The sequence below is a fragment of the Ranitomeya imitator genome, chromosome 2 (assembly GCF_032444005.1).
Source record: "Ranitomeya imitator isolate aRanImi1 chromosome 2, aRanImi1.pri, whole genome shotgun sequence".
In the NCBI taxonomy this organism is placed as follows: Eukaryota; Metazoa; Chordata; class Amphibia; order Anura; family Dendrobatidae; genus Ranitomeya; species Ranitomeya imitator.
Genome location: NC_091283.1, coordinates 743,973,407 through 743,993,568, shown reverse-complemented (window position 1 = coordinate 743,993,568; position 20,162 = coordinate 743,973,407). Strand labels below are relative to the sequence as shown.

General features: G+C 46.3%; 1 protein-coding gene across 17 annotated transcripts in view; it reads right to left on the bottom strand.

The window, feature by feature from the left end:
• Positions 1-14,582, bottom strand: part of CAMK2G (calcium/calmodulin dependent protein kinase II gamma) — a 289,929-nt gene extending 275,347 nt beyond the window's left edge. For 12 of the 17 annotated variants that reach the window (XM_069753259.1, XM_069753272.1, XM_069753255.1 and 9 more), the window contains exon 1: positions 14,218-14,523. In XM_069753259.1, coding sequence (XP_069609360.1) covers positions 14,218-14,282 — 65 coding nt within the window. In that variant the 5' untranslated portion in view covers positions 14,283-14,523. Of the gene's footprint in view, positions 1-14,217 lie in introns of all 17 variants that reach the window. The other 5 variants (XM_069753268.1, XM_069753271.1, XM_069753267.1 and 2 more) reach the window with 4 other exon arrangements.
• Positions 14,583-20,162: the final 5,580 nt, after the last annotated feature.

The following is a 20,162-nucleotide window of genomic DNA, read 5'->3' as shown; positions in this document are numbered from 1 at the left end:
TTATCTACAGCTATGGGGTAGGTAATCTGCATTTAAATAATGTTTAAATCCTGTGTACCCGGCTTACTGGAGAAGCAGCTACAGGGAGAAATGACGTTTTATTCTCCCTGCAGCCACTTGCTTCCAGGTATTGGGAAGACTGGAAGTGCACTGCACACAAACACTGACAATGACAGGTAACACCTTTATACACATTCTGATAACACAGGAACCACCAACCACAATAGGCGTCATCACACCCGACCATGCTCCCCCTCCCGTCACAATGACTACACAGGTTTACTAGACACTCCAATATAAAAAGATAGGGCTGGGGTGCAACCATTGCAGCTAATGTCAATGTGCAGTTTCCTGAAACAGCGGGACGTTAAACAGCCTAAAAAGCCCATGTGTCCAATATGAACAGTGCAAGATTTTTATTCATAATAGAGATTGTGATACATTTATAAAAAATAAAAAAATAAAAAAAACATTTAATACACACAAATAACAACAATAACTTAATTTAAACAAAGGGTTCCCCTTAACAACACAACTTCCAAATGAAATATTGAAATATGCTGCCCTACGGTCACTAAAATGGGCAAAATTTCAACATGGTTCAGCCACGGTATCATATCTGCCCCCCCAAAAAAAAAAACAAAAAAAAAAAAAATCAAAAAGTAAAAGTTGCAATAGCTTTAAAATGTACAATTTAGATGGCAAGCTATACAAGTCCCACATAACCATCGGCATGGCATCACTGATGCACGTACTTTTACTAAATATTCTACCAAACCAACTAAGTTTCCAGAATAGAATGTAACATTCAGAAAGAAGCGGTCCCACGGCTACTTAAGAGCAGACAGAGCGCAATCAGATCATTACCACATGTGCCATGCAGTCTGCTGGAGATGGCTGCAGGGCACTATAGTCAATGTGGCTCCAGTTTAAAGCAGGATCGTAATTAAACCAAATATTAGACATATAAACTTGGTAACTGTTCCCTCCTTAATATCAAAAGCAAATGCCGAGTGATTCATCAGTGTCTATACGTCTACTGAAGAAACTGCCTGTATAAAGTATAGGAAATCATCACATCCCGAAATGTAATACATAACAGGCACAAACAAACTGATATAATTGGCAACAATGTGGCACCACTACACAGCTCTCGAGAAGATTATATCTGGAGCTCTCCGAACACACGGATATAAGCTTAGTGGTTTCTGAGCCTCCTCCATTAGGGTATGTGCACACAACGGCTTTTTTCTGACTGCTGGTTTTCACTAGGCGAAGTTGCTTCCCTAAAGCGCTGGCCATCGTTTTCCTAAAGCATTTGATGTTGTTTTTTGCGGTATCTTTTCTCCTAGTGTCGAGCGGTTTTCACAGCATGGTTATTTTTACATTGCCAAGCTCTATCTTCAGTTTTTGCAGTGAATTTGCAGCACTTTTAATTCAGAATCAGTCTGAAAAAGGCATTGGGTGCATATATCCTTAAAGACTGTGCACAAACCTTTGCACAATTTACGGAGAAGAAACTCCAGGAGTCTTTAGATTTGGGGAATTTCCGCACAGTTCCTGCTCAAAAAACACCTAAAAAAATGTATTTGCACATATTGAAGGGATATGTGCACAAGGTATCTTTAAATTCCCCCGCACCCACCGAGTTTTCCCAGGTGAAGCCACTTCAAGAAAAAGTCGACAAAACCAAAAAACTGAGCTGGAATGGAGTATGAGCAGATATACGTGCAAAGAGTAACAGGACATTCACATTGCAGCCATTTCACAGAGAAAACCCAAAAATGAAACAAAAATGAGTATATCCCCTACAGAAAGTAATTAGTAATAGTACATGTAAATAACATAGGGTACTGGGGTAGTGGCGATCTTGCTGCACTTTCTCAGGTGGCTTCCACCAGGAGTCGGCCGGGAGAAAACACAGTATGCCCATAGCCTTCGAGAGGTTCCTAAATGCGGTTTTGACTTAAAGGTGCCTAGATATTACAGATAAGTGATAAAAATGAATGGCTTCAAAATAAATATTTGTTGGGTAAAACTTAGGAACTATCAACATTTTAGCACATTATTGATCATTGCAAATGATGGTAATCTGTGAAGTCAGCATATTTCATTCTTCTTAGCAGATAGTTGAACAAAAGAGGTTTCATTGAACAATCATCGCTTGGCGTCAGTGAACACGTATGGCCAGGATGGACAACTGTAAGTATCGACTAAAGGTACCTTCACACTGAGCAACTTTACAACGAGCACGACAACGATCCGTGATGTTGCAGCGTCCTGGATAGCGATCAGGATCCCGCTGCGACATTGCTGGTCGTAGCTAGAAGTCCAGAACTTTATTTGGTCGTCAAGTGGACGTGATTCGTCATGTTTGACAGCAAAAGCAACGATGCCAGCAATGTTTTTACATGGAGCTAACAACCAGCGTGAACGATAAGTACGTCACTGGATCGCTCCTGCATCGTTCTGCTGTTGCCGTGTTTGACGCCTCTATAGCGACCTAAACAACGACGCTGCAGCGATCGGCTCATTGTCTATATCGCTGCAGCGTCGCTTAATGTGACGGTACCTTTAGATGTGTAAGGCCGGTTTCACACGTCAGTGGCTCCGGTATGTGAGGTGACAGTTTCCTCACGTACCGGAGACACTGACTCACGTAGACACATTGAAATCAATGTGTCTTTGCACATGTCAGCGTGTTTTCACGGACCGTGTGTCCGTTTGGAAAACACGGAGACATGTCAGTGTTCATGGGAGCGCACGGATTACACGGACCCATTAAAGTCAATGGGTCCGTGTAAAAACACGTACCGCACACGGACGTTGTCCGTGTGCAGTCCGTGTGCCGTGCAGGAGACAGTGCTACAGTAAGCGCTGTCCCCCCCCCACGTGGTGCTGAAGCCGCCATTCATATCTTCTCTGCAGCAGAGTTTGCTGTAGAGAAGATATGAATAATCCTTTTTTTTTTGTTTGTTTCTCGTGTTTAAAATAAAGATCCATGTCCCCACCCCCTGTGCGCCCGCTGTTATTAAAATACTCACCCGGCTCCCTCGCTGGCGCTGCTTCCTGTCCTGGCCGCACCTTCTACTGTATGATTGGTCACGTGGGGCCGCCCATTACAGTCATGAATATGCAGCTCCACCTCCCATAGGGGTGGAGCCGCATATTCATTTCTGTAATGGGCGGCCCCACGTGACCGCTCATACAGTAGAAGGTGCGGCCAGGAGAGGATGCAGCGCCAGCGAGGGAGCCGGGTGAGTATTTTAATAACAGCGGGCAGGCGCACAGGGGTAGGAGGGGGGTGGGGACATGGATCTTTATTTTAAACACGAGAAACAAAAAAAAGGATTATTCATATCTTCTCTACAGCAAACGCTGCTGCAGAGAAGATATGAATGGCAGCTTCAGCACCAGATGCAGGGGACAGCGCTTATCTCTAGCGCTGTCTCCTGCATGGTGCGTGTGGTACCCAGTCGGCACACGTGTGCCACACTGATGTGCCACAGAAACGCACGGGCACGGATAATTCCGGTACCTATTTTTCCGGTACTGGAATTATCTGGACGTGTGAGACTGGCCTAAGGCTGCATCACGGAATTACAGATACAGAGCAAACGGATCTTAAAATGGTTGTTTGACTATGATACTAGTTTTATCTAATGTGTACAGCACAGCAAATATTGACACTGCATCTTTTGGGGTTTCAGAAAAATAATAGTGTCATACTAGCTCCTTTTAGACCAGTGTTTCCCAAACTCCGGTCCTACGGCCCCCAACATGTCATGTTTTCAGGCCTTCCCTAGTATTGCACAGGTAGTGGAAGAATCATCAAGGCCTCAAAAATTCTCTCACCAGTGCAAAACCCTAAAAACTTCACCTGTTTGGGGCCATCAGGACTGGAGTTTGGGAAACACTGTTTTAGATAAATAATCCTGTATTTAAAGGGAACCTGTCACCCCGTTTTTTGAGATTGAGATATAAATACTGTTAAATAGGGCCTGCGCTGTGCGTTACTATTGTGTATGTGGTGTACCCCGATTCCCCACCTATGCTGAGAAATACATTGGTATGGTACAGTGGTGTGCGCATGTCCAAGTTCCGAATTTGCATCTCGGCTTTGGGGAAATGGCCGCCGCGATCTCTTCTGCGCACGCGCGGCATCCCGCGGCCATTTTCCTGAAGCCCCGTGCAGCAGAGCACTCCATCTGCGCACGCGCGGCCCCAGGAAGATGGCCACCCCCACCGATGAAAGGGATAACAGCGCAGATCGCGCGCTGTTTCTTCACGTGCGCGCAGGGAATTCGGAACTTGGACATGCGCACACCACTACGCCACCAACGGAAAGCTGGGGAAGAAAAGAGCGATGTCACCACGCCCACCTGACCAGACCAGCCTGATTGACAGGCGAAAACGGCGACTTTGGTAATGTATTTCTCAGCATAGGTGGGGAATCAGGGTACACTACATACACTATAGTAACGCACAGCGCAGGCCCTATTTAACAGTATTTATATCTCAATCTCAAAAAACGGGGGTGACAGGTTCCCTTTAAGGTCTAGCTTAAAGGGAACATGTCAAAAATGCCATTTACTGGCTCACTGCGAGTCATCAGTGAGTGCAGGGGGCTTACAGTCTCTGATAATTACCACTACATCTTAGGCCGGTTTCACACGTTCATGTCTCTGGTACGTGTAGTGACAGTTTTCTCACTTACCGGAGACACTGACACACTTAAACCCATTCAAATGAATGGATCTATGCACATGTCAGCGTGTTTTGACGGACCGTGTGTCCATGTGCAAAACACAGACATGTCTGTTTTTACCCGGACACATGGGCCGCAAAACATGCCACACACATGCACACGGAGAACAATGCACACTGTCCTCCGTGTGTACGGACGGCAGCCGGGGAAGCAGCGCTACTTCCCTGAAGGTGGTGCTGAAGCTGGCTGTCATCCATTCTCCCCTGCTCTGCCGGCAAGCAGCGTGAACAGGGGAGAATGAATGAAAGAAAAACCTGACGTGGGGCTCCCCCTATGTATTCCAACCAACCCGGCAAAACTTACAGGTGCCGGCTGCTATTCTCAGGCTGGTAAGGGGACACGGATATGGGCTCCCCAGCCTTAAAACAGCAGCCTGCAGCTGCCCAGAAAAGGCGCATCTTTTAGATGCGCCAATTCTGGAGCTTTGCCCGCTTCTTCCCACTTGCCCTGTAGTGGTGGCAAGTGGGGTAATGGGGGGGTTAATGTCACCTTCCTATTGTAAGGTGACATTAAGCCGGCTTAGTAATGGAAAGGTGTCAATAAGACACCGCTCCATTACTAATCCTATAGTTGTTGAAGGGTTAATAAAACACCACACAGTAAGAATAAAGTCTTTTAATGAAATAAAACAATAAACACAGTTTTTCCATCTTTATTAGTCAGCCAATGCAAGTGATGCCCTCGATCTCCTGTAAAAATAATTTAAAATAAAAAAACAACAATATATCAAACCTGTCCGGCGTTCAGTCAGTCCCACGCAGTAATCCATATCTGGGCAATGTACAGTTTAAAACCGGGAGCGGTGCTAATGCGACCGCCCCCGGCTGTAAACTACTGGGGAATGAATTAGACGCATCGGGCACAGACTCAGCAACTAGCAGTGACGTCACCGAGTCTGTGCTCGCTCGCCGGCATGAACTCCTGTGACCTCAGGACCGTGGGAGAATGCAAATGATGAGGTCATGGCAGTTCAAGTTCTGTCACAGTGCCCTCATCACTTGCATTCTCCCATGGTCCTGAGGTCACAGGCGTTTATGCCAGCGAGTGAGCAGAAGGAGATAATAGGATACAAGGGCGAGCCAGATTAGTGAAAGAGGAGTGTTTTTCTAGGCACAGCACCGCTCTCTTTTTTGCATACCCCTGGCATCCCAGACGCTGACAGTTTGCTTCACTTACACCTTCCTGGTGAGGCGCTCCCTCACCTCGTCATCGGGACCACTCCCCCCCACTATATACGTCGACCGCAGATTGCTCCGCACCCACCCTATAAGACGACACCCGGCATATAAGACAACCCCCGACTTTTGAGAAGATTTTATATTTTAACTGGAAAAGTTGGGGGTCGTCTTATACGCCGGAAAATACGGTATTAATGTTTTTGTGTGGTATGATTATCTGGATTAAAGGGATAAAAGTTTAAGGCTATGTGCACACGTTCAGGATTTCTTGCAGAAATTTCCTGACAAAAAACGGACATTTCTGCCAGAAATCCACATGCATTTTTTTTCGCGTTTTATGCGTTTGACGCGTTTTTTTTCCCCAATGCATTAAATAGCGGGAAAAACGCAAAAAATCATGGAAAAAAAACGCATCATGTGCACAAAAACTGCAGAATGCTTTCTAAATGACAGGATGCATATGTATGCGTTTTTATCGCGTTTTATCGTGAAAAAAACCTGAACGTGTGCATATAGCCTTAAAATTGCAAATTTTTAAAAAATTTTGTAAAATTTCTGATAGTTGTGTAAATAAACGCAGAAAATATCGACATCAATTTACCATTATCATAAAGTACTATATGTCACGAAAAAAACAAATCTCAAAATCAATTAGATATGTTGAAGCATTCCAGAGTTATTACCACATAAAATGACACTGGTCAGATTTAAAAAAAAAAAAATTGCTTGGTCACTAAGTGGTTAAAGATCTGCAGTGTGTCTTCAAGAAAATGGCGCCGGAAAGCACGGACTGCGCAGGCGCCGATTCCGGGAGCAGGAGGACGAAGAAAATGGACGGAAAGGAATGGCGTAAGTAACAAATTGCTGTGGCATGAAGCTGTGGCACTTCATGCCACAGCAATTTGTTACTTAAGCCACCCGATTCCTTTCCGCCGCCATTTTCTTGGTCCTGCTGCCGGAATCGGCGCCTGCGCAATCTGCACTTTCCAGCGCCATTTTCTTGAAGACACACTGCAGTGGGTCTTCAAGAAAATGGCGCCGGAAAGCGCGGACTGCGCAGGCGCCAATTCCGCCAGCAGGAGGACCAAAAAAATGGCGGCGGAAAGGAATCAGGTGGCGCAAGTAACAAATTGCTGTGGCATGAGGCTGTGGCACTTCATGCCACAGCTATTTGTTACTTACGCCACCTGATACGGGGCATATATTATGGAGCAGCGTATGGGGCATATGGATGGAAGCAGCAAATTAAAGAACGGTGGTGCAGGATGGCAGCAGCACATGACAGAATGGGGGTGCAAGATGGGAGCAGCACATGACAGAACCGGGGCGCAGGATGGGAGCAGCACATGACAGGATGGAGGCGCAGGATGGGAGCAGCACATGACAGAACGGGGGCGCAGGATGGGAACAGCACATGACAGAACGGGGGCGCAGGATGGGAACAGCACATGACAGAACGGGGGCGCAGGATGGGAACAGCACATGACAGAACGGGGGCGCAGGATGGGAACAGCACATACCAGGATGGAGACCATATACCAATATAAATGCTCGCCACCCGGGCGTAGAACGGGTTCAATAGCTAGTTAATATATGTTCAGCCATGAATGGAGAATTTATTTCCCAGATTCCATCATCTACCTAAGAATAGTACGGTATTGGTAAACGAGTGATTGCATGTAATGTACATTCTTATGACATAAGCTGGTGTACCTCCAAGCTGGAGAATCAGGTTAAAGGGAACATGACAGCAGAATTTATCAGTATTCCTAGAAAGTATTAGCGCTTTATCAGCCTCCTAATACCATTATAAATTATTTCTAATCCTTCTCTTCAGCGTTTCTGCACCGCAAAAAACGCTGCGGATCCGCAGGAAATCCACAACGTGTGCACATACCCTTAGGGATAATACAAGATAGCACTAAAATGGAATTAGGAAGCCGATACCTCCTGGGAGTAAATCCTGCTGTCAGGTTCCCTTTCAATGAACGTGCTATGTGAAGTCTACAGAAAACAACACACTTGCTCCTCCTGTTTGAATGATGGGTGAATCAGACGTTCAGCCTGCAGGTAGATTACTAGTATGTTACCACCAATACACTGCCTTGCAAAAGTATTCGGCTCCCTGGAACTTTTCAACCTTTTCCCACATATCATGCTTCAAACAAAGATACCAAATGTAAATTTTGGGTGCAGAATCAACAAGTGGAACATAATTGTTAAGTTGAACAAAATTTATTGGTTATTTTAAAATTTTGTGGAAAATTAAAAACTGAAAAGTGGCGCGTGCAATATTATTCGTCCCCTTTACTTTCAGTGCAGCAAACTCACTCCAGAAGTTCATTGTGGATCTCTGAATGATCCAATGTTGTCCTAAATGCCTAAAGGTATCTACACACTCAGCGACGCTGCAGCGATATAGACAATGAGCCGATCCCTGCAGCGTCGCTGTTTAGGTCGCTGTAGAGAAGTCAAACACGGCAACACCAGAGCGATGCAGGAGCGATCCAGTGACGTACTTATCGTTCTCGCTGGTTGTTAGCTCCATGAAAAACCATTGCAGGCATCGTTGCTTTTGCTGTCAAACATGATGAATCACGCCGACCTGACGACCAAATAAAGTTCTGGCCTTCTAGTTACGACCAGCGATGTCATAGCGGGATCCTGATCGCTGCTGCGTCTCAAACACAACGAGATCACTATCCAGGACGCTGCAACGTCACGGATCGTTGTCGTTCTCTTTGTAAAGTTGCTCAGTGTGAAGGTACCTTTATGATGATAAATACAATCCACCTGTGTGTAATCAAGTCTCCGTATAAATGCACCTGCTCTGTGATAGTCTCAGGGTTCTGTTGGAAGCACAGAGAGCATCATGAAGACCAAGGAACACAACAGGCAGGTCCGTGATACTGTTGTGGAGAAGTTTAAAGCCGGATTTGGATACAAAATGATTTCCAAAACTTTAAACATCCCAAGGAGCACTGGGCAAGCGATCATATTGAAATGGAAGGAGTATCATACCACTACAAATCTACCAACACCCGGCCGTCCCTCTAAACTTTCATCTCAAACAAGGAGAAGACTGATCAGAGATGAAGCCAAGAGGCCCATGATCACTCTGGATAAACTACAGAGATCTACAGCTGAGGTGGGACAGTCTGTTCATAGGACAATCAGTCGTACACTGCACAAATCTGGCCTTTATGGAAGAGTGGCAAGAAGAAAGCCATTTCTCAAAAGATATCCATAAAAAGTGTTGTTTAAGTTTGCAACAAGCCACCTGGGAGACACCAAACATGTGGAAGAAGGTGCTCTGGTCAGATGAATACAAAATTGAACTTTTTGGCAACATGCCAAACGATATGTTTGGCGTAAAGACAACACAGCTCATCACCCTGAACACACCATCACCACTGTCAAACATGGTGGTGGCAGCATCATGGTTTGGGCCTGCTTTCTTCAGCAGGGACAGGGAAGATGGTTAAAATTGATGAGAAAATGGATGGAGCCAAATACAGGACCATTCTTGAAGAAAACCTGTTGGAGTCTGCAAAAGACCTGAGACTGGGACGGAGATTTGTCTTCCAACAAGAAAATGATCCCTATAATGCAAAATCTACAATGCAATGGTTCACAAACAAAAACATCCAGGTGTTAGAATGGCCAAGTCAAAGTCCAGACCTCGATCCAATCAAGAATCTGAGGAAAGAGCTGAAAACTGCGGTTCACAAACTATCTCCATCCAACCTCACTGAGCTCGAGCTGTTTGCCAAGGAAGAATGGGCAAGAATTTCAATCTCTCGATGTACAAAACTGATAGACATACCCCAAGCGACTTGCAGCTGTAATCGCAGCAAAACGTGGCGCAACAAAGTATTAAGTTAAAGGGGCCGAATAATATTGCAAGACCCACTTTTCAGTTTTTGAATTTCCACAAAAATTTAAAATAACCAATAAATTTCGTTCAACTTCACAATTGTGTTCCACTTGTTGTTGATTCTTCACCAAAAATTTACATTTGGTTTCTTTATGTTTGAAGCGTGATATGTGGGAAAAGGTTGAAAAGTTCCAGGGGACCAAATACTTTCACAAGGCTCTGTATGTCCCATCAATGCAATGCACTAGGGAAGAGACATTCATACAGTATCACTACAGGTCGCACCAAAAGGTGAACCTAGCTGTAGCTCACGTTCAGGTGCGTGTTGTGGTGCGCTCAGCGCAGGATCCTACCACATGCAAAGCACACTACAAGAGAGGTGGAGGGGGTTAAATCTAATTCCATGGGAAATCATTGCAGCACTGCACAAAACACAGAAGGCAAGGTGTAATGTCATTTACAAAAATGCCAATAGCATATCCTGGAAAACGTCCCGGGACGCAGTATGCGCAGGATTTTAAAAAATTCTGTTCTTAAAACTTTTCTATGGAAAAAACACACCAATGCAACAGATAAATCAGGGGATTTTTAACAGGAGGTTATTGCTTGGTATAAATATGCAGTGTGGGGGATTTTTTAACAGGTTATTGCTTGGTTTAAATATGCAGTGTGGCACATTCTACATTTGGTATAGTTACTGCATTTTATCTCACTAAAGTTAATGCGGGATGGCGAGAATTTGCCACAGAAGATTTAAGAAATGTTGCACCAATGATCCTAAGAAACACAAGACCTTTGGGGTGTGAAGATGTAACCTTTGGTTACCGCTGTAAAATACTGTTCTCCGTCTACAAGGCAGGGAAAACACCCAATATAATATATGTATTCAGCACAATATCTAGATTTACTGTTTACTTCAACACTAAGAAGGAAGTATATGTCTTGGGATGTAGGCGTCTAAAGTGCAGGCCATTATAATGCTCACTCCTATCTCCTTGCACAAATAAACGCAGTGACCGCATACAAAACACCCTGATGAGGATGCTCTATTGTTAGCGTAAAACCCAGGGCCACACGATTTATGGCTCATGGTCTTATCATTAAAAGACAATATTACGAAAGCAATGCAAGGGGCAATTAGCAGAGTAGAATCCATGTCGAAATAATTAAGGATGCCATTTTCTCACATTTGTATTACACATATTCATTATCCTTTGAAGCAACGAGCCTGTGACATGCCCGCCAGCAATGAGGAGGTTAATGGCAGTGCTATGACAAAGACTAATGACACTGCATAATATTCGCTCTCCTTCCCTTGCTGTCAGCTACGGCAAAGATCAAAACTCTTGGGTATCCATCTCCCGTGTGCTTGATAGAACACCGCACCTTCAGGGACATGCTCTCACTTCATTCACCTGCAGGACAGACAGACAATGGCAGTGAGGCTGGACGGAGACACCTTCTGCAATGCAGTGAACACAAGAGCCATGTACATGTGGGAAAACAGGACCCACCAGCGTCCATGCGGGAAGGCTCACTCGGCTGCACCGCCTCCGCCACACTGATAACAAAGGGATTATGGCTGAATGCGGGATGTACTCGGCACATAACCCGTGTTCTATAGGTGAAGCCGCACTCCTGCCCAGAAGACAAAGGACTGAACAAAGACTGCACACAGCAACATATCTACATCCAACCAGGAGACACAGGAGCATACTACTGGAGAGAAGCTGATGGGGCCTGGGTGACACCAGTGACTAACAGCTAATATTTAGAAATTAAAGATAATGATCTAATAATAATAATTAACATCCCATTCCTTTCACAGAGCAGGACAGTGCTTATCTCCTGGTTGGCACCTTGTGCCCAGGAGTACAGATAACCACTGGTCTTGTACACTTCTTTCTGTCTAGAGGATTACACCAATGTCTGGCAGGAGTGTGTGTTATCTGTTAACCCTGGTGTGGACAGAAGAGATTATCATTCACAACTCTCACCAAGAACAGGAACTGGAGATTAATTCCACTGTGCACACACACATCACTGTGGCCTTTGGGTCTGGTTCCCTGATAACACACGTGAAGCGTGGTACGTGCCAGCGGAGCAGCGCAATCATTCACGATACATTCTGTACATTCTGCTATACAATGGCACATTCAGCACAAGAACACAGGCATGGACGCAGATGTCTTTGTCCTATCCTCCCCTATAGGCAGAAGCTGCTGTTCTGTGTGCTGAAACATGGTGCTGTCAATATGCTGATACTGGCGCATCTGTCAGGTTGCTAATCAATGTCACTATGCAGAAAGCGCCCTGTGTCTGGCTGTGCCAGCATGCACACACTATTCCATTCATGCTTCAGCGCTTCTTCTCTTGGCACCGTTATCTGCCCTGTACCTGGGGTCAGTAGGTGCCCTGGCGCTGCCCATAATTCCCTAACCACAGGATTCTCTTCCCCCCTCCAACAGGGCTTCCAAAGTGACTAGCCAATTCCTCTACCCTCAGGCTCTCTGCTGTGCGTGATCTTCGTGAGTGTCTTGTCTGCCTTGTTCTGTATACACAGGTAGTTTGGCAGCCTTTCCACTTATTGTGGATGTCTCAGGCACCGTCTTTGCCTGCTCTTAAAGGCACATGCACAAATTACCCTATTCATTTTACTAGACTACTGTTACTCATTGGCTGATAAACATACGAGCCATCATTCACAAAATCTGCCCTTCCATCTATGCCCCATATAAACGAATTCTGCCTACACTAGACTTCACTCCTCTTAGGTCGCCTTTTCTTGGTCTGGATGTGCTGCTTATGTTCATTTACCAGAGTCAATGTCTCAGTAGTGAGAAGGCGGCAGTCTTGGGCTACGTTCCCACTAGGAGCTTTCGGTGAGTGTTTGGTGTTGCAGATTTTCTGCATTATTTATAAGTTACTTGTATTTGTTTGAAAATACGCAGCGCAACAAAACTCCCCAAGAACTCAGTGTGAAGGCCGCCTTAGGGTATGTGCACACGTTGCAGATTCTCTGCGGATCCGCAGTGTTTTTTGCGGTGCAGAAACGCTGCAGATCCACAATTGATTTACAGTACAATGTAAATCAATGAGAAAAAAATGCTGTGCTGCGGAAACGCTGCGGTTTAAAAGAAGTAGCACGTCACTTCTTTTTTGTGAATCTGCAGCATTTTTGTACCCATTCCATTATAGAAAACCGCAGGGGTAAAAAAACGCTGCAAATCCGCAAGAAAACCGCAGCAAAAAACGCTGCGGATCCGCACAAAATACGTGACAAATCCACAGGTGCGTTTTCTGCCAGGAGAGGCAGAATCCGCACCAGAAATTCCTAAGGCTAATCCGCAATGTGTGCACATAGCCTTATACGTCAATTTACTCATATCTGGAGCACGCATCAACTTCCCAACTCGGCCCAGCCTGTGCCGCCCTTCTCAATGCCCAGTGTGTAGGTTACTTATAACTTTGAACGGGTATGAAACCCCCGCTCTTACACCACCCTCCCGCGCGGGCCCCCGCTCTTCACGGATCCCCTCCCGCGCGGGCCCCCGCTCTTCACGGATCCCCTCCCGCGCGGGCCCCGCTCTTCACGGATCCCCTCCCGCGCGGCCCCCGCACTTCACGGATCCCCACCCGCGCGGCCCCCGCACTTCACGGATCCCCTCCCGCGCGGCCCCCGCACTTCACGGATCCCCTCCCGCGCGGCCCCCGCACTTCACGGATCCCCTCCCGCGCGGCCCCCGCACTTCACGGATCCCCTCCCGCGCGGCCCCCGCACTTCACGGATCCCCTCCCGCGCGGCCCCCGCACTTCACGGATCCCCTCCCGCGCGGCCCCCGCACTTCACGGATCCCCTCCCGCGCGGCCCCCGCACTTCACGGATCCCCTCCCGCGCCCCTGCTCTTCACGGATCCCCTCCCGCGCGGCCCCCGCACTTCACGGATCCCCCTCCCGCGCGGGCCCCTGCTCTTCACGGATCCCCTCCCGCGCGGCCCCCGCACTTCACGGATCCCCTCCCGCGCGGGCCCCCGCTCTTACGCCACCCTCCCGCGCAGGCCCCCGCTCTTCACGGATCCCCTCCGGCGCGGGCCCCCGCTCTTACGCCACCCTCCCGCGCGGGCCCCCGCTCTTCACTGACCCTGTGCCATGTCTACATCAGTGCCACTGATTCAGGCTCAGGTTACCTGTGCCCATGCACAACCCTGATATGTCAGAAATGTCACTTCTTGCCCACAGTCCCGTCTTCTGCGACCCCTTCATTGCCCACGCTACTGTGCCCCTTGGGGGTCAGTCTTTTGTGCAGATATAGTGTGCCCATTTGCACCCCTGCCAGGTCTCCACTGACCCTCCCCCTCCAGCAGCCTATGGTGCCCGCAGTGCCCGTCTCTTACTTGCCGAGCTCCTCGTACAGCTGGTACTCGTCCGTGAAGCGGGTGCAGGTCGCGGTGGTGGCCATACTAATGCCCGGGGAAGCAATGTGGCATCGGGCGGGCTGCGGGCTGTCAGTGTAGCCTGATCTCCTCTGCCTCTTCCTCTGCGCGTCCCCCTCCTTCTCCGGGGCGGCTCCTGCTTCCCCTCCCTCCCGCAGCCTCCGTCTCCTCCCCTGCTGCCCGGCTCCGCTCAGCTCCGGCTGCTGAATGCCCGCGGTCTCCCTGGGTGACCCTGCGGAGAGGACTCGTGTCACTGGGCTCCGGCCGTGCACTGTCACTGCTGCCCCGGGAGGAGGAGGAGGGAGCGCAGCACCGCGATACTTCCCCGGGACACGCCCCCCTTCCTGCGGACGCCCAGCCCGGAGGAGAGAGGGGGGAGCGCGGCGGGGGAGGGGACGCACGGGGCACACACCGTGCTGCAGGCGGGAGCGGGGCACAGCCGCATACCGGGAGCCCGCAGCTATATGTGTGCGGTCACTCGGGAACAGGAGACCGGCGCTATAGCAGCAGTAATGTGTCAGTGCGGCGGGAGCCGTCATTGTATCACCGTTCACACGATGCAGAAAACGCAAATACAGAAGTGACACGACTCTGCCCGTTATTAACCTGCTACAGCCGCATCCGATTATTAGTCGCTTTCGTTTTCTCAGTCAAGAGAAATGTTCTACAATAGTGGCAGCTCATAGGTGAAAGCTGCAGCCAATGACAACTCCGCTTTTATGCTTTCCCTGAACTGGAACATGAAAGGTGGCCACGGATTGGTTGCTGTGAAAAATGTCCATTTTTTTTACTGAGAAGTGTTGATATATTATGAATTATACACCGTGTTCCAAATTATTATGCAAATGATATTTTTCTCGGATTTTCCTAAATGGTCGGTGCAAATGACAGTCAGTCTAATAAAAGTCCTCACCCGGGAGAACGCAGTGTTCCCCAACTCCGGTCCTCAAGAGCCACCAACAGGTCATGTTTTCAGGATTTTCTTAGTATTGCACAGGTGATAATTCCATCACCTGCACAGGCAATAATTCCATCACCTGGACAATACTAAGAAAATCCTGAAAACATGACCTGTTGGTGGCTCTTGAGGACTGGAGTTGGGGAACACAGCGTTAGATTATACATCGAATTTTATTGAAGAAACCTCCCGATGATAACAGTATAATCTCCAAAATAAATAAAAACTCAAAATGCACTGTTCCAAATTATTAGGCAAAGTAGAATTTCTGAACATTTGATATGCTTTAACCCCTTTACCCCCAAGGGTGGTTTGCACATTAATGACCGGGCCAATTTTTACAATTCTGACCACTGTCCCTTTATGAGGTTATAACTCTGGAATGCTTCAACGGATCCCGGTGATTCTGACACTGTTTTCTCGTGACATATTTTACTTCATGATAGTGGTAAAATTTCTTTGATATTACCTGCGTTTATTTGTGAAAAAAATTGAAATTTGGCGAAAATTTTGAAAATTTCGCAATTTTCTAACTTTGAATTTGTATGCAATTAAATCACAGAGATATGTCACACAAAATACTTAATAAGTAACATTTCCCACATGTCTACTTTACATCAGCACAATTTTGGAACCAAAAGTTTTTTTTGTTAGGGAGTTATAAGGGTTAAAAGTTGACCAGCAATTTCTCATTTTTACAACACCATTTTATTTTAGGGACCACATCTCATTTGAAGTCATTTTGAGGGGTCTATATGATAGAAAATACCCAAGTGTGACACCATTCTAAAAACTGCACCCCTCAAGGTGCTCATAACCACATTCAAGAAGTTTATTAACCCTTCAGGTGTTTCACAGGAATTTTTGGAATGTTTAAATAAAAATGAACATTTAACTTTTTTTCACAAAAAATTTACTTCAGCTCCAATTTGTTTTATTTTACCAAGGGTAACAGGAGAAAATGGACCGCAAACGTTGTTGTACAATTTGTCCCGAGTACGCCAATACCCCACATGTGGGGGTAAACCACTGTTTGGGCGCATGACAGAGCTCGGAAGCGAAGGAGCGCCATTTGACTTTTCAATGCAAAATTGACTGGAATTGAGATGGGACGCCATGTTGCGTTTGGAGAGCCACTGATGTGCCTAAACATTGAAACCCCCCACAAGTGACACCATTTTGGAAAGTAGACCCCCTAAGAAACTTATCTAGAGGTGTGGTGAGCACTTTGACCCACCAAGGGCTTCACAGAAGTTTATAATGCAGAACCGTAAAAATAAAAAATCTTTTTTTTTTTCACAAAAATTATTTTTTCGCCCCAAATTTTTTATTTTCCCAAGGGTAAGAGAAGAAATTGGACCCCAAAAGTTGTTGTACAATTTATCCTGAGTATGCTGATACGCCATATGTGGGGGTAAACCACTGTTTGGGCGCATGGGAGAGCTCGGAAGGGAAGGAGCGCCGTTTGACTGTTCAATGCAAAATTGACAGGAATTGAGATGGGACGCCATGTTGCGTTTGGAGAGCCACTGATGTGCCTAAACATTGAAACCCCCCCACAAGTGACACCATTTTGGAAAGTAGACCCCCTAAGGAACTTATCTAGATGTGTGGTGAGCACTTTGACCCACCAAGGGCTTCACAGAAGTTTATAATGCAGAGCCGTAAAAATAAAACAAAAATTTTTTTCCCACAAAATTTATGTTTTAGCCTTCAGTTTTGTATTTTCCCGAAGGTAACAGGAGAAATTGGACCCCAAATTTGTTGTCCAATTTGTCCTGAGTGCACTGATACCCCATATGTGGGGGGGAACCACCGTTTGGGCGCATGGGAAGGCTCGGAAGGGAAGGAGCGCCATTTGGAATGCAGACTTAGATGGAATGGTCTGCAGGCGTCTTATTGCGTTTGCAGAGCCCCTAATGTACCTAAACAGAAACTTCCCACAAGTCTCACCATTTTGGAAAGTAGACCCCCTAAGGAACTCATCTAGATGTGATATGAGAGCTTTGAACCCCCAAGTGTTTCACTATAGTTTATAACGCAGAGCCGCGCAAATAAAAAAAAAAATTTTTCCACAAAAATTATTTTTTAGCCCCCAGTTTTGTATTTTCCCAAGGTTAACAGGAGAAATTGGACCCTAAATATTGTTGTCCAATTTGTCCTGAGTACGCTGATACCCGATATGTGGGGGGGAACCACCGTTTGAACACATGGCAGAGCTCGGAAGGGAAGGAGCATCATTTGGAATGCAGACTTAGATGGATTGGTCTGCAGGCATCACATTGCGTTTGCAGAGCCCCTGATGTACCCAAACAGTAGAAACCCCTCACAAGTGACCCCATATTGGAAACTAGACCCCCCAAGGAACTTATCTAGATGTGTTGTGAGAATTTTGAACCCCCAAGTGTTTCACTACAGTTTATAACGCACAGCCGTGAAAGTAAAAATTCTTTTTTTTTCACAAAAATGATTTTTTAGCCCCCAGTTTTGTATTTTCACAAGGGTAACAGGATAAATTGGACCCCAAAAGTTGTTGTCCAATTTGTCCTGAGTACGCCGATACCCCATACGTGGGGGGGAACCACTGTTTGGGCGCATGGCAGAGCTCGGAAGGGAAGGAGCGCCATTTGGAATACAGACTTAGATGGATTGGTCCGCAGGCATCACGTTGCATTTGCAGAGCCCGTGATGTACCCAAACAGTAGAAACCCCCCACAAGTGACCCCATATTGGAAAGTAGACCCCCCAAGGAACTTATCTAGATGTGTTGTGAGAACTTTGAACCCCCAAGTGTTTCACTGCAGTTTACAACGCAGAGCCGCGAAAATAAAAAAAATCTTATTTTTCCCACAAAAATGATTTTTAGTCCCCCACATTTTTATTTTCCCAAGGATAACAAGAGAACTTGGACCCCAAAAGTTGTTGTCCAATTTGTCCTGAGTACGCTGATAGCCCATATGTTGGGGTAAACCCCTGTTTGGGCGCACTGGAGAGCTCGGAAGGGAAGGAGCACGGTTTTACTTTTTCAACGCAGAATTGTCTGGAATTGAGATCGGACGCCATGTCGCGTTTGGAGAGCCCCTGATGTGCCTGAACAGTGGAAACTCCCCAATTCTACCTGAAACCCTAACCCTAACACACCCCTAACCCTAATCCCAACGGTAACCCTAACCACACCCCTAACCCTGACACACCCCTAATTCTAATCCCAACCGTAAATATAATCCAAACCTTAACCCTAACTTTAGCCCCAACCCTAACCCTAACTTTAGTCCCAACCCTAACCCTAACTTTAGCCCCAACCCTAACCCTAACTTTAGCCCCAACCCTAACCCTAACTTTAGCTCCAACCCTAACCCTAGCCCCAACCCTAACCCTAGCCCTAACCCCAACCCTAGCCCCAACCCTAACCCTAGCCCTAACCCCAGCCCAAACCCTAGCCCTAACCCAAGCCCGAACCCTAACCCTAGCCATGATGGGAAAATGTAAATAAATACATTTTTTTAATTTTATTATTTTTCCCTAACTAAGGGGGTGATGAAGGGGGGTTTGATTTACTTTTATAGCGTTTTTATATCGGATTTTTATGATTGGCAGCCGTCACACACTAAAATACGCTTTTTTTTATAGCAAAAAAGTTTTTGCGTCTCCACATTTTGAGACCTATAATTTTTCCATATTTTGGTCCACAGAGTCATGTGAGGTCTTGTTTTTTGCGGGACGAGTTGACGTTTTTATTGGTAACATTTTTGGACACGTGACAGTTTTTGATCACTTTTTATTCCGATTTTTGTGAGGCAGAATGACCAAAAACCAGCTATTCATGAATTTCTTTTGGGGGAGGCGTTTATACCGTTCCGCGTTTGGTAAAATGGATGAAGCAGTTTTATTCGTCGGGTCAGTACGATTACAGCGATACCTCATTTCTATCATTTTTTTATGTTTTGGCGCTTTTATACGATAAAAGCTATTTTATAGAAAAAATAATTATTTTGGCATCGCTTTATTCTCAGGACTATAACTTTTTTATTTTTTTGCTTATTATGCTTTGTGGCAGCTCGTTTTTTGCGGGACAAGATGACGTTTTCAGCGGTATCATGGTTATTTATATACGTCTTTTTGATCACGAGTTATTCCACTTTTTGTTCGGCAGTATGATAACAAAGCGTTGTTTTTTGGCTCTTTTTTTTTTTTTTTTCTTACGGTGTTCACTGAAGGGGTTAACTAGTGGGAAAGTTTTATAGGTCGGGTCGTTACGGACGCGGCGATACTAAATATGTGTACTTTTATTGTTTTATTTGTTTTTTTTTAGATAAAGAAATGTATTTATGGGAATAATATTTTTTTTATTTATTTATTTAGTAATTTTTTTATTTTTTTTTTTCATGTGGAAATTTTTTTTTTACTTTGTCCCAGGGGATGACATCACAGATCGCCGATCGCACAGTTTGCACAGCACTCTGTAAGATCGGCGATCTCACTGACATCGCTGCAGGCTTACCAGCACCTGCAGGCGACCCGGAAGTACTCCCTGCAGGACCCGGATGCAGCCCCGCGGCCATTTTGGATCCGGGGCCTGCAGGGAGAAGACGTTCGGTACAAGGTGAGCACTACACTTTGTACCGATCGTCTCAGGGAAGCCCGCAGGGAGCCCCCTCCCTGCGCGATGCTTCCCTGTACCGCCGGCACATCGCGATCATGTTTGATCGCGGTGTGCCGGGGGATAATGTGCCGGGAGCGGTCCGTGACCGCTCCTGGCACATAGTGCCAGATGTCAGCTGCGATAGCTGACGATCGGCCGCGCTCCCCCCGTGAGCGCGGCCGATCGCATATGACGTACTATCCCGTCACTGGGAATTAAGTCCCAGGTCACCTCGACGGGATAGTATGTCATATGGGATTAAGGGGTTAAAAAAAAAATTTCCCCCCAAAATTATTTTTTAGCCCA